Below are 14,351 nucleotides of genomic sequence, written 5' to 3'. Positions count from 1 at the left end.
CCTCCCAGGTCATGGCAAGGACATGAGAGCTCTGAGGAGTGACATGGTTGATACAGATAAGAATTGATAGTAGCTGTAGATGGCATCCCTGCCCCCACTGCCCCAGTCCTGGACCCTCTGTCCTTCATGTGCATGCGCCCTCCCTTCTGGACCTAGCAGAGTATGTGATTAAGATCAAAGCCTTTAGAATCAGACAGACCTGGGCTCAAATCCAAGTGCTGACGGTCATTCACTATGTGACCTTGAGCTCCTTCTGGAGCCTCAGTTTCCTCATCTGCAAAATGGGGACCATAATTTTTCTATCTTATTGAATTGGTAGGAAATTCGGCGAGCTCTCAATTCTGAAGTGCTGAGCACTGGGCATGTCACATAGTAAGCCCTTCATAAGATTTAGAGTGGTGGTTCTCCACCTGGTGCTTCTGCCCCCCAGGGGACATTTAGCAATGTCTAGAAACATTTTTGGTTGTCATGACTGGGGAAGGGACCACTACTGGCATCTAGTGGCAGAAGCCTGTGACGCTACGCTACACTCCAGTGCAGAACAGACTCACTGGCTTCAAGCGTGAGCATGCCATGGCAGGAAGACCTAGTTCAGACCAGCACTGTCCAGCAGAATGTCACACAAGCCACACCTTCCTAATGTCCTTAAAGGTCCTCATGGCCATGTTTAAGGAAAAAGAATCAAGTGACAGTCATTCATTTTAGCAGTATCTTTTATATGATCCAATGTAATATTTTATCACTTCCATGTGGAATCAATACAGAAATTATTTGAGATGTTTAATTTCTCCTGCGGACTCTGCATAAGTCCTTGAAACAGCCCCTCTCCCTTAGGACGTCCACATTTAAAGTGCTGGTGGGCCACACTGGTGAGTGGCTGCTGGCCTGGGCAGCTCGGGTTCAGGGGGGATTATTCCTGGAATTCTCAGTACAGTGCCTGTGTCCCCTTATGGTGACCTCATCTCTTTTTTTTTTTTTTTAACTTCATCCCATGCCCCTGGATGTCACCCGCAGGAGACCTGTGCCAGGATCCTCCTCTATCGAGGTGCCAACAAGGATGTGAAAAATAACAATGGACAGACTCCCTTCCAGGTCTGGGGCTGGTGAGGGGTGGGGAGCAGGACGAAGAGGACCCAGGGGACAAAGAGGGTGGGACAGTGAGGAATGCTGGGAGGGGTGCCCGGGTCAGGGAGAGGGTAGGTGCTGGAGAGGAGGGTTTGGGCTGGAAGGGACCTCGGGTGGCTTCCTGCCTCCTCTTGGCCACGTGGGCCACCCCTCCCTGCACCTCTCCTTCCAGGTGGCAGTGATCGCTGGTAACTTTGAGCTGGGGGAGTTGATCCGGAACCATCGGGAACAGGACGTGGGTGAGCGAGTGGGGTCTGGAGCTAAGAGGGGAGTCTGGGGCAACTGGGGTTCACAATGGGGTTGGGGGGTTAGGGGCTTTACGGGGGGAGCCACGATGGGATGGAGAAAACCCCAGAGGGCCAGAGCAGCCTGAAGGGTGGTGGGGAAGCAAGTCCAGGCCCCCCGCTGGCTCTCACCTCTTTCTACCCGGCCCCTCCCCCCCACCTCTTGCCCACACCTCCCTCTGTCACCTCTGCCTCATTTGCCCCCAACCACCACTGCCCTCCCAGTGCCCTTCCAGGAGTCCCCCAAGTATGCAGCACGGAGACGGGGACCCCCAGGTGCAGGGCTAACGGTGCCCCCCGCGCTGCTGCGAGCCAACAGTGACACCAGCATGGCGCTGCCCGACTGGATGGTGTTCTCCGCCCCGGGAGCCTCGTCCTCTGGCACCCCTGGCCCTCCCTCGGGGCCCCAGGGCCAGTCTCAGCCCTCAGCCCCCAGCACCAAGCTCAGCAGTGGGACCCTCCGAAGTGCCAGCAGCCCCCGGGGTGCCCGGGCCCGCTCCCCATCCCGAGGGAGACACCCCGAGGAGGCCAAGAGGCAGCCCCGAGGACGGCCCAGGTAGGAAGGATTTGACCCTGGTCCCACAGTCCCTCTCCAGCCAAATGCCTTGCTCAGAGCTGACCCTTTTTCCAAGGTCAGCCCAGCTGCTCCACTCCTGTCCTGAGAGTGGAGGGTCCCCATCCATCTAGGGCTAAGTCCCTAGGGCTCAGTGGGGGCATATAAGCTGCTCTCCTGACCCCTCCCCAGTATATCCAATTGTAGCTAAGCACCCGTGCCATGACAGGGTCCCAAAAGAAAGCTCAGTTCCAGCCCCTGAGACAGAATGTCAGGGTGAGGTGGGCAGGAAGAGTGTGGTGGGCATGGGCAGGAGCTTTGGGAGGAGCGTCCAGACTTGGTGATGAGCCAGGGGAGGAGGAGAGGTTGCTGAAGGCAGAGGGAGGATGGGTAGGAGCCATTCTAGGGTAGGGAAGCCAGCCTGGCTAGAGGAGAGCAGGGCCAGTCAGGCATGGGGAAAGCGGGAGAGGCGGGGAGTGGTGGGCAGAGGACCTGGACCCCACCCAGGAGGAGGCTGGGAGTTAGTTGCCCAGGGCTCCTGAGCTGGGGGATGACACAGTCCCAGCTCCGTTTCAGGAAGTTGAATCAGGCAATGTGTGTGGGACCATGGGAGGGGGCAGAGCGGAAGCCAGGAGGCGGGGGGTGCTGGGGTACACCAGCGGGCAGCAGAGAGAGCCCCTAAATGCCCTCTTCCCGGGAGGACTCCAGAGCTGGGCAACCCACTCACCCCTCCCCGCTCTGGCGCTCCACCCACCTCCTACCCGAGGCACCCCCCTTACACCCTCTGTGTGTGCAGCTCCAGCGGGACGCCCCGGGAAGGGCCAGCCGGGGGCACTGGTGGCTCAGGGGGCCCCGGGGGCTCCCTGGGCAGCCGCGGGAGGCGGAGGAAGCTCTACTCAGCGGTACCTGGACGCTCCTTCATGGCTGTCAAGTCATACCAGGCCCAAGCTGAGGGGGAGATCTCCCTGAGCAAGGGCGAGAAGATCAAAGGTAATAGGATGGACCAGGCAGGGCTGTGGGGCCAGGCAGGGGCAGGCGCGCCACACTGGGGAGGAGACGTGGGCGACTCTGAACAGGACCTAGGCACCTAGACTGTCCCACGCACTCTGGGGTCCCTAGAGAGTCCCGGAGGGGGAGGCACAGCTGAGATGACATCTCCAGGAGCAGGGTCCCGGTGAAGGAGGGGAAAGCAGCTTTCAGAGGACACTCCTGGGCTCTGTTGAGGCATTTGGTCCACCTGGTCTCATTAGATGTCTGATGGCAATCCTAGGAAGGCGTCGTGATCCCCATTGTATAGGGGAAGGGACACACAGGAAGCCACGTGCCCAGTGTCCCCAGTCCAAGCTCAGCCTTCACCTCCTGCCTCAGCCAGGTGTTCTCATCTAAGAAACGGGACCAGGCGGCTGGTGTGTGAGGCTTGGCTGAGGCCAGGGCTCCGTCAGCGGTGGCTGCTGATACCAGGGGTCGTCTCTCTGGTTTCCCGTTTTCCACTGGAGAACAGTGCCTCTGGCCCCCATGTGCAGACTCCTCGGGCCCTCGGTGCGATCGTGGGTAGAACATGTCTTGGAGAAGGGAAGTAGGCTGCAGACGTGAGGGCAGCCCCAGGAGAGGAGCAGGGTGGCAGCTGAGAGCCAGGCTGCCGGGTTCAAATCCTGGCCCCACCACTTCTCAGTGGGTCCCAGTTCCCTCTGCTGTAAAACAAGACCCTGACAAGGATGGGAACAGCCTCGTGAAGCATTCAGACCAATGCCTTGCACATCACGAGTGCTGTGTACCGGCTAGCCGTCAGTGCCAACCGCGGCCCTGCTGCAGGCACTTAGAGGAGGAAACCCAGCGGCCCAGACTCCCAGCAGGGCAAGGTCCCCACCGGGAGGCAGAGGGAGCCTTCAAAGGTATTCAGGGATCAGGTTGATTGCTTGCTTCTACTTTGTTGTCTGTCTCCCCATAGTCTGAGTTCATGCAGACAGTGAGGTCACAGGTCTCTGGGTCACCAGGGCCCAGTTTAATCACCCAGCACACAGACGGCCCAGTGCACATTTGCTGAGTGAATGGATGAATGACAGGGTGTGTCAGAGCCCATGGGCCTGGGAAGTGGGGGAAGAGGATGAGGGAAAAAAGAAAGGGAAGCTGGGGGTGGCCCAGGACCAGAGTGGCATCTCCTGTTGTCTTTCTGAGCCACATGTCCAAAGCTTCTCTGTAGGGAGAGGACACACTTCCTGGCTTTATATCCCCCTCTTTCATTAAAAGGGACTTAATGGTCTCAAGGCTCGCCCCACGCATGAGGCCGCTGAGCTCCTCCTCGAGCTCGCTTTGTCCTCAGAACCCAAGCCCGACACCTTCCCCTGGCCTCCGCGGCCTCCCTGCCCCATCTTCCTTCACCCACGAGGTTCTGGAGACCTTATCCTTCTCCTCTTCTTCACACTTTACATCCTCCTCTGGGCCAGACTCTTCCTTCTGCCTGGAAAGCCCTTCCTCACACTCTCTGCCTCCTCAACTCCTGGATCCTTCAGCTCTCGAGCCAGCATGTCAGTCCTCAGGGACCTGCCCCTCCACCATCCAGCTGATGCACGTCCATCTGCCCTCTCAGGGAACGCCCTGCCTTTCCCCTTGAGTTCTAGCTTCAGGTCCCAATCCTGCTGTGGCCTGTAGAGTTTCTCCTCCAACAGCCACTGGTCTGAGGCCTCCATGGGGGCAGGATCCACACTGTGTACAGCAGTGTCTACCCCGGTCATGAATGGCACTAAATAAGTATCCATCCGGTGACAAATGACTGATTACAAGACTGCCCAGCCAGGCATGGCAGAGCCAGCTGGGAACTGGCCTGGACAGGCCATCTCTGCTCTTGTCCATGACTGTGGCTTTTCCTCAGTTGGACTCCGCACATCCCATCAAGGGAGGCAGTTCATGTAGGGAAAAGTATCTCAACTCCTCACATGGCCTGGGCCATCTCCAAATAGGAGAATTTTCTGTGTGACCTTCAGTGTCCTCATCCACAAGGTGGAAAAGACGTGTTCCCTCCCAGGGTGGGCGCAAAGATGGAGTGAGGTGGATGAGTGGGGACAGAGTCATGAGGAAAGCTGGGTACAGGGGAAACTGTGTCTGTCACTTAGCAATAGCAGCAGCAGCAGCAGCAGCAGCCATAAGCCCTGGATGAAAAGTTAGCAACACAGTAGTGACTCAAAGCATCAGTTCTGGAAACCGACCTGTGTTCAAAGCCACCCTGCCAGTGACGGGCCCTAGAATCTTGGGCAAATAATGCAGCTCTCTGAGCCTCAGTTTCCTCCTCAGTAAGACAGGCATCATGAAGGCACCCCCCGCAGGGTTCCAGCCCAGAGCGAGAGCTGGGTACTAACCTGGCCGTCCAGCTCTGTACTTCAGTGCCAGGCGGGTGACAGGCAGGGGGGGAAGTTCTGCCCACCGGCCACAAGGTGGGGCCGGCAGAGGCAGCCTGCAGTTGTGGAGGGGAGAAGGAAGGGGGAATTTTAACTTCTTGTCCTTTCTAGAGCCAAGGGAGGCAAAGAGGCAGAGGGAGGGCCCTGGAGGGAAGGACAAAAGACTAAGTGGCAAGGGCTGCTTCAGAACACGGCAGGAGCAGGGTTGCAGGGGAGCACAGCGTGTCCTTGCAACGGCCACCCAAGTTCACAGGGCCTAGGAAGAGTTAGAGAATTACACAGCTGGGCTATGGCTGGTTACCAGGGGTTTAAGGACCAACTGTGGACCAGCCCCTAACCTGGGAGGGCCATGTCAGGAAATGCCTCTCCCCCACCCCCAATGCCTCTTTTCTTTTTATTTTTACTCCTTTTCTTTTCTTTCTTTCCTTTTTTTTTTTTTTTTTTTTTTTGGTACTGGGGATTGAAACCCAGGGTTGTTGACACTGAGCTACATCCATCCCCAGCCCTTTTTACTTTTTGAGACAGAGTCTCACTGAGTTGCTTAGGGCCTTGCTGAGTTATTGAAGCTAGCCTCTAACTTGTGATCCTCCCGCTTCAGCCTCTGGAGTCCCTGAGATTACAGGCATGCACTATCAGGCCCAGTTCCCCTCACCCGGCTTGGGTCCAGAAATCTTGAAGTCGATAGTGACATGATTTGGTTCTCCCACAATCCTTCACCCTTCCTTAGACATTTCTTGAGGATGCCCTTAAGCTAGGTGCCAAGGATTATGGGAAGACTGTGCGCTCGAGTGTGCTGGGAGCTGGGGAGCAGCATAGAAACGCTGAAATGTTCCCATGTCTCTGCTCCCTGTCCAGTGCTCAGCATCGGGGAAGGAGGCTTCTGGGAAGGCCAGGTCAAAGGTCGTGTTGGCTGGTTCCCCTCTGACTGCTTGGAAGAGGTGGCAAACCGTTCCCAGGAGGGAAAGCAAGGTAACGAGGAACTCCTGAGTGTCCACCGTACACCCTAGAATCCTCATCTCCCTTCCTCTCCTCCTCCTGGGGAAGGGGTGGGGTGCTGGGAGGTAGAGGGAAGGTTCGGGTCAGGAGCCTGGGTGGGTTTGTGGATTCCAAAGTAAGGGTTCAAGGTTGTCCCTTGTCCTCCTGCAGAAAGCCGCAGTGACAAAGCAAAGAGACTCTTCCGGCATTATACCGTGGGCTCCTACGACAGCTTTGATGCCCCAAGGTAAATGTCTTTACACTCTCAGGTGCCCCACCACCCCATTCTTTCTTCACAATGCACACTTTAGCTATGTCCACCAGCTCTAAGCCCCCATCTCATCTTCTCCCAAAATTTGAAGGGCGTGAGGGGTGGAGAAAGCAGTTAGTTTCAGACAACACAGCCCAACCCCAAACCATGCTTGTCAGCCACTGAGACTGCCCATTTTGGGGTAGCCAGAGTCTAATGAAGTGGCTGGGTGCCTGGGGGTGCTCGTGTGTGTGGCTGGGTGGAGGCCCCCGTCTTCTTCATGTGCCCCATTCTGTGCAGTCACATGCAGCGGGAGTGTGTGTGCGTCCCCTGCCTGGCACTGCTGTAGGGAGGGGACTGGCAGGGCCAGGTGGGATGGGGTGGGAGAGGGGCACACTGACACCTTTCCCCTCCCTGGCTGCTGGCTGACTTGCTTCTGAAGCTTGATGGATGGGATTGGCCCAGGGAGGTGAGAGGGGAGGGGCTGGGGGGGGCCGGGGTCAGGATGGGAAGGACGGGGTGCCTGTGGGATGAATGAATGTGTGCGTGAGCACGAGCAGAGCTGAGGTTTCCCAGGGTGTGAATGTGTGTCTCTGTAGGTGCGCATGACACCTTTCTGTGCGCATGTGAGGCTGGAAGGCCCATAGATGGAGATCCCTGTAAAAAGGTCCTGGACCAATGGCTCTGTCCTACTCGGTATATACGGGTGCATCTGTGACTGTGCTGAGTATATACGGGTGCATTTGTGGCTGTGCTAACTGTGCAACTGGCTGTGCATATCTGTGCTTCTCCGAGTCTGTGGGCAAGCACTGCCAGAAGTGTTCATGTGTCTGATCACACATGTAGACAGGTGGGTCTCTGTACACCTCTGTCTGTGCATGTTGCTGTGCGTGTGTTAGCACAGAAGAGTGTGTGCATGCATCTGCATCTGTCTGATTGATCTGGAATTCAGGACCTGGAATGCTGGGGGAGGGGAGAGCAGAGGAAGGGAGGACTCCAGGGCTTGAACTTCCAGAGGGCAAGGCTGTGGGAAGGGAGGGTCATAATCTGGTGTCTGAGAGATGACACCCTCCTCTGCCACCCCACAAGCCAAGGAAGGGTCTCCTTGTTCATAGCGTCCTTCCATTAAATGTGTCCAAACCTATGTGTCTGTGTTCTGGCCAGTGGGAAAGGGTCAGGGTTGGGGTGGGAAGAGAAATGACAACATGGGGAGAGGGAGTGGGACTGGAATGCCACCCTGCGCCCAGAGGGTCTGAGGCGCTTGACCATTGTGCGTGTTCGCCTGGTACGTCTCCGGCTCTGGGCACTGGGTGAGTATCAAGGTTTCCCCCGCCCCTAGTGTCCTTGCTTCAGAGAGTCGGGCTCTGCTTCTGTCTCTGTCTACATCTCTCTTGGTCTCTCCTTGGCCTCGGTCTGGGAGGTCACTTGCTTCACCAGCTGGTTGGGGTTGATCCCTCTCTACCTCCTTCCCCTCCTGCTAGCCTGTCTTGCCTTGTCTACTAGTGGCTCCTGTCTCTTCCCCTCCTCTCCTGGGGGCTCCATGTGCTGCTGTGAGTGTGGAGTGCCTGAGGCCCCCTCTTCCTGCCTTCCCTCTATCCACCCCTGGCCCTGTCTGTGGTGACCTGGCCTGGCCTGTGTTGTGTCCTGCATCCCGCTACTGGTCCCCAGCACCCCTGCTGAAGCAGGGCCATCCAGCTGTGTATACCCCTTCTGGTCTGTGCCACTTGCTGGCTTGGGGTCCATGGCTACCTTCTGAGCTGCGCTGTGTGTCTCCCTCTGGCAGGGCTTCTAGGGGCGGGGGAAGGCTCTCTTGCCTCCCCGAGGCCAGGTCTGACTGCCCTGGCCTTCCTTTCTGGGCTCTTTCAGACGGCGTTGGGGTGCATTGTGTGTTGGTCTGTGGTGGTGGGCTGTGTGTCCCCTCCTGGGGCCTCGCTCACCCGCGGCGTCCCTGCCCGGAAAGTGGGGCTCCGTCCACGCGTCCCTGCACGCGGTTGTGAGGCATCTTGTGTGATGTTGTGCGTCCCTCTCCCCGCTCTCCCTCGCTCTGCACCTGCGCGGGAGGGCTCTGGAGGGGGGAGGGGGGTTAAGGGGGGGCAGACCGGAAGTGCCTCCCCCTTCTCCCCCCGCGCCTCGCCCCTCCCCCTTCTCCCGCCAAGGGGGCCCCCGCGTTCCCCTCCCAGCCCCCTCCCCCTGCCCGGCCCCCTCCGCCACCCGGCGCAGGACGCCAAGGGGTTAAGCCTCCCGCCCGCCGCCGCCTCCGGAGCTGTCCGCGGTGCTGAAGCCGGCGCCGTCCGCCGTCCTCGCGCTACCGCCGCGGCCCGACCCCGCGCCCCGCGCCCCCGCGCCCCCCGGCATGTGAGCCCCCGGCCCTGCTCTCCCTCCCGCGGGGGGGTTCGCGCCCCCTCCCCCTCCCCCCTCCCGGCGCGGGTCAGCATGAGGCGGGGCCTGGGGGCCCGGACACGGGGGTTCGGCCGAGCGGGGACGGGGACGCGGCGGCGGCGGCGGCGGCGGGGGCGGCCGGCACCGGGACCCGGGCCGGGGCCGGGGCCGCGGCGGCGATGGCTTTGTCTGCGGTCGGCGGCGGCGGGGGTCTCGGGGGCGGCCCCGGTGGGGGCTCCCTGCCGCAGCCGCCCCCCGCGCTCTCCTCCAGCTGGCCGGCCTTGGGGCCCCGGCGGCGCAGCGTCTGGTACATCTACAGGTAACCCAGCGCGCCGCCCCCTTCCCTGCGGCCTGGCCCGAAGCCCCGGCCCGCTCCCGCGACCCTGCCCCGCCGCCAGCCCCCTCCAGGGGCTGCCGGATCCCACGTCTCCCCCTGCCTCTCTGCCTTTCCCTAACCTCCGCCCGGCCTAGAGCCCTTCGGATGCCTCCCGTCCCCTCGCCTACGTCTCCCTCCCAGGGCCCCTCTGCCAGAGCCCCGTGCACACTCCTCAGCCCTGGGGATCCGTCCTCCACCCCCTCACGGCCTCCCCGGCCCCCTCTCCTCTTTCCCCAAGGCCTGCCCCAGTTCGACCCTCAAGACGGACCCCACACCAGGCTCGGAACCCACTTGCCCCTGCTGCCGCCCTCAGCGCGCCCACTCTGTGCAGCCCTCCCCGGGGAGCCACAGTGGCTTCCCCTCAGGCACTGACACCCCCAGGCCTCTGTTCCACTGATCCCCCTTCCCCTACCCCTCTTTCCGGAGTTGGCAAGGGCCCCCATTCATACCCCTCTCTCCCATTCACAGTCGTCCCCCCAGCACACACGCAACCCGCCCCCAGTCTCCCCTCCCCTCCCCTCCTCTTTTTCCGCTGCGTGTCACTGTGCGACTGTGCGTGTGTCAGTATGGCTGTGTCGATATGCGCGTGTGTGACTGCCTGCAGCCGTGTGTATGTGTGTGAGGGAGAGAGATGGGGAAATGGTGGGCTCCTAGCCCACCCCCCAGCTGTGTCCATCTGTGTGTCCCTGTGTGACAGTGTCTGTCTCTGTGTGACTTGGAATGATAGTGAGGCTGTCTGGGGACTCATCGTGTGTGTGTGTGTGTGTGTGTGTGTGTGTGTGTGTGTGATGGAGTGGATCTGTCCCAGGGACTGCGGCTATGTTTCCCAACACCCAACCTCCAGTGCCCAGCCTGCCCCCTCCCCCACTAGCCCCCTTGGCTGGTCCCTCTTGTGTTTCTGTCACTATGTGCCCCTCACCCTGCCCCCAGGGGGCCTATGGGGGCACCCTTGAGCCAGAGGTTCTGCCCTCTGCCCATGTGGGGCACGTGTACTGGACCACAGCTGAGCTTCTGCATGGGGAGCCGCATCTGCTGTGTTTCCTCTTCTCAGCATGGGGAAGGGGGGTGGCTTCCCCGTGTGGGGCCTGTGGGCTTGCTGTGGAGAGGCCCATGGAGATGGGTACATGGGGAGGGGCCGAGCACCAGAGGGGCGCCATGTACCGCAGCAGGCTGGGGGCTGTGGGATCCTGAGTGTATGAGAAGGACCTCCGCGTGGGGGTGGGGGAGTGGACGCTGCAGTCTCCGCGTGTAGGATCCAGTGAACAGGAGCTGGCCGCTGAGCTCCAGAGGCCTCTCAGGGACGCCAAGGGATGGCCTGGGGGAGAGCACTGTGCCAGCTCCTGACAGGCAGGTAGTCTGCACCACAGAGCGTGAATGGGGTGCAGTGTGGGTAGCAGATGTGGGGGAGGGGAAGGCTGGAGGGGCCTGGGTAGGAGGGGGAGGGACAGGGCGAGTAGGGGTACTGGAGTAGGGCATGGATGCTGGAGCATGGGGTGTGTGCAGTGTGCAAAGAAAAGACACAGGGTGAAGAGGGAATGCGGGGAATGTGAAGAGGATTTGGGGGTGGGGATCTGGGCAGCCAGAGAGCAGGGGAGAGGACGCAGGGAATGTAAATGAATGCAGCTGGGAACAGAGCCTCGGAGGGCGCTCGCTGGCTCGGAGGGTGAGATGAGTTGAGGATGCAAGGAGTAAGAGCTTCCCATGGATGAGTGGTGGGGTGGCCAGAAAGTACGAAAGGTACTGGGGGCCATTTAGGGGACACCGTGGGGTTACATACAGAGGAGGCGAAAGAGGACTTCAGAGAGATGAGGCCAAGGAAAGCAGGGAGAGGTGGCACCAAGAGGTCGAGGAGGTCACGGAAGTCTGAGGAGGACATTTTGGGGAAGGGGATGTGGGAGCTGGAAAAATGGCCCCCTGGGGTGGGCTGAGGGATGTGCAGGCTGATGGAGTGGTTAGGGTGAGGGGGGACTGCAAAATGGTATGGAGCGAGGTGCAGGGGGACAGGGGCAGGGGAGATGAGGTGCAGAGTTGCAGGAAGCTGGGGGACAAGAGGGCAGTTTAAAAGTTGGTGGGATGGGGGGGCCACCACATAGAGCCAGAGCCCAGTGACCCAGCCATGAGAGCAGGAAGGAGAGGAGCCTTATGGACTCAGAGGTGTGACTTGAGCGCGAAGGACAGAGGCGTGCTGTGGTGATCTGGGAGTGTTTGGACACTTAGGTTATTGGGGTATATTGCTTGTGGAGAGTTAGAATCATGGCTTCCACACTTTTTGTAGCTGGTGTGATCTTTTTTTATACTTATTTTTTAGTTGTTGATTGACCTTTATTTTTTATTTATTTATATGTGGTGCTGAGAATCGAACCCAGTGCCTCACACATGGCTAGGCAAGTGCTCTATCACTGGGCTACAACTCCATCCCCCAGGCTGGTGTGATCTTGATCAAGTTTCTTCTCTTGCCTCAGTTTCCTCATCTGTAAAATGGGAACAATAACAGTCAACCCTTCTTAGGACTGATATTAGGATTAAATGACTAGATAAATGTGAAGTGCTCGGAACAGTGGCATTTAGCCATAGTTGAGTACATGTTACTCACTGTGTGGTTGGCATAACTTGAGATAAACTTTAGGTGCTGGAGGACATTTCCTGGTGATTTTGGGTATGTGCTCAAAGTATTTGGGTGTTATGGAGTGGAGAGTATTATTACTGCAGTTGCGGGCATTAGCTTGGATATTGTTGAATGTTATTCACCCTGTGACCTCAGGCAAGTTATTTAACCATTCTTCCTTCTGTTTCCTCACCTGCGAAATGGAAATAGTACTTATTGTACCTCATAGACTGGTTGTGGGGACATATGTGAATGAGCTGCCTGTGAAGTCTTTAAGTACTGTCTAGCCCATAGCAAGTACTTCCTGGCCCATCACAAGCATGGGATTTTACTGGTTGCGTTGTGGGATGGAGGATTCTGTGAGGTTCATGGATGCGGAGTGGGGGTGGTATGGGGCAGGGAGACAGGGGTGTGAGGTATGAATGAAAGGAAGAGAGATCGCTGCTAGTGAGGAATACAGGGGTGCTGAAGGGCATGGCTGGCTGCTGGGGGTACCTGGAGAGCTGGAGAGGACATGGGAGTAGCAAGGACATAAGGGCTTGGAGGAGGTTGTTGGGATTTGGGCGGGGGGGTTGCAAAAGTGGGGATGAGGATGTCACCAAATGCATGGTCAGGAGCAGGCAGCCCTGACCTGGGAACCAACTTCTGCTGACCCTGCCTCCTGGCTGAACCTGCGGCTCAAGCCTTTTTGGCCCCTTGTCCTTCCCATCCCCCTCGCCCTGCTTCATTCAGTCCTTTCCTTCTCTCTCAACAGCAGCTCCGCTGCAAAAGTGGTCAAGCCCTGGGCTGCATAGAAGATCAGGGGGAGGAAGACATGGTAGGGGTGGTGGATGTGTTTATTGGACAGGGTGAGCTCTGAGCAAGGGCACTGGCCCAGACATGTCTGTGTGTACATATGTGCTGCCGAGCACATGAAGGCGTGCTGAGGAGGGCGGGACAGTCTGCACGTGCATGTGCTGAACAGTGTGGCTATGACACAAATGTATGGATTTTACAGTGGAACTCCTGGGGGTCCTGGAGTAATCAGGGGCCTGTGGGGTGATGCCGAAATACAGTAGAAGCACATTGGGTGTTACTGGCATGTGCTGGGATGTGTCGGGGGGGTGTGTTATGGGAATACACTGAGATGGGAGTGAGGGGGAAGTTATTATTGGAGCATACTGGGATGTGTGGGGGTGTTACTGAGATATACTGGAGTATTCATGGAGGGCTGTTTTGCTAAATCTGTGGGGGTAGGTAATTGGGGAGCACACTTGGCTATTATTGGAGTGTGTGGAAGCTGCGTGGATGTTACTGGGGTGTGCTGAGGGGGTCTGGGCATTGTTGGCATACCCTGGGATGTGCAAGCAGAACAGTGGGGAGGTGCTACAAGTATACAGTGGCTCGGGCTGCAGACATTACTGAAGGATGCTTGAGGCAAAAGCAGGGTGTGCCTTCTGGTGGTTCCTAGGCATTCTAGGGTGTTCTGAAGGGAGTGGGCTGGATCCAGGGGGATCTTGATGGCTCTGGGGTGTTGGATGCCCCTGGAGGAAGAGCTGTGCATTGCTGAGGTATGCAGGGGTGATGTTGGGGCATGGGGCCGTGGTTTGAGCAAGCCTGCACAGGCAAGGAGATAACCGCAAAGACTTTGGTTTCATTGATATTTACTGGGTTTGTGAGCATTGCCTAAATGTACTGGCGGGACTTGGTGGCTTTCCTGAGGACTGTCAGCATATTCATGGGGAGTTTCCATTTTACTAGGGTATACTGGTGGCATGCAGGGGATACACTTGAGATTTACCAAGGGCTACAGAAAGCCCACTGGAACTTTTTGCCGCAGTGAAAATGTTCAGCACTGTCAGCACTGTCCTGCATGGTAGTAACCACCAGTCACATGTGGCCTCTGTGACTGAGGAACTGAATGTTTTTAATTTTGATTAACTTTCATAAAAATAGTCACATGCAGCTGGTGGCTGCCATATTGGACGGTGCAGAATAAGCAGAGTACCAGTAGGCTTGGGGACCTTGGGAGGTGTAAAGGATTTGGGAGGGGAATCATCAAAGGACATGTCCTCATGACTTAATACCTTGATCTTAGGACGGCGAACAGATCCCACTGAACACAGGCTTTTGCCAGCCGCTGTGCCATACACCATGCATGTTACCCACTCTGAACTCCCCCATGACCCCATCAGGCAGGGTCTGTAATTTTCCCCCACTGTAGGTGAGGAAACTGAGGCACAAATGGTTAAAGTCATGAGCTCAAGGTCGCAGTCAGGAAGTGGCTAGCAGGAACCCAAGCCAAGCTCTGTGGTGATCTGGAGGCTTCCTTCCCCAGCCCTCTGGGTTCCTGGTGCACAATGTGCCCCGTAACTGCTTGCTGAATGGATGGGCGGCTGGATGCATGGATGGATGAATGAGGAAAGAGTGAGT

The 14,351-nt window shown here is 58.0% G+C and overlaps 1 protein-coding gene across 5 annotated transcripts in view; it reads left to right on the top strand.

Annotated features, from left to right (window-relative positions):
• The window catches only part of SHANK1 (SH3 and multiple ankyrin repeat domains 1), a 46,661-nt gene that overhangs the window by 11,252 nt on the left and 21,058 nt on the right, over window positions 1–14,351 (top strand). For 4 of the 5 annotated variants that reach the window (XM_079119864.1, XM_079119862.1, XM_079119861.1 and 1 more), the window contains exons 9-15: window positions 1,015–1,092; window positions 1,298–1,364; window positions 1,635–1,965; window positions 2,759–2,952; window positions 6,210–6,323; window positions 6,501–6,576; window positions 7,022–7,048. In XM_079119864.1, the coding sequence (XP_078975990.1) occupies window positions 1,015–1,092; window positions 1,298–1,364; window positions 1,635–1,965; window positions 2,759–2,952; window positions 6,210–6,323; window positions 6,501–6,576; window positions 7,022–7,048 (887 nt within the window). The remainder of the gene's footprint in view (window positions 1–1,014; window positions 1,093–1,297; window positions 1,365–1,634; window positions 1,966–2,758; window positions 2,953–6,209; window positions 6,324–6,500; window positions 6,577–7,021; window positions 7,049–14,351) is intronic. The other variant, XM_079119863.1, reaches the window with a different exon arrangement.

Source organism: Sciurus vulgaris, assembly GCF_902686455.1.
Source record: "Sciurus vulgaris genome assembly, chromosome: 17".
NCBI classification, from domain to species: Eukaryota; Metazoa; Chordata; class Mammalia; order Rodentia; family Sciuridae; genus Sciurus; species Sciurus vulgaris.
The sequence above is the reverse complement of the archived record's forward strand: the minus strand, read 5'-3'. Positions and strand labels throughout refer to the sequence as shown.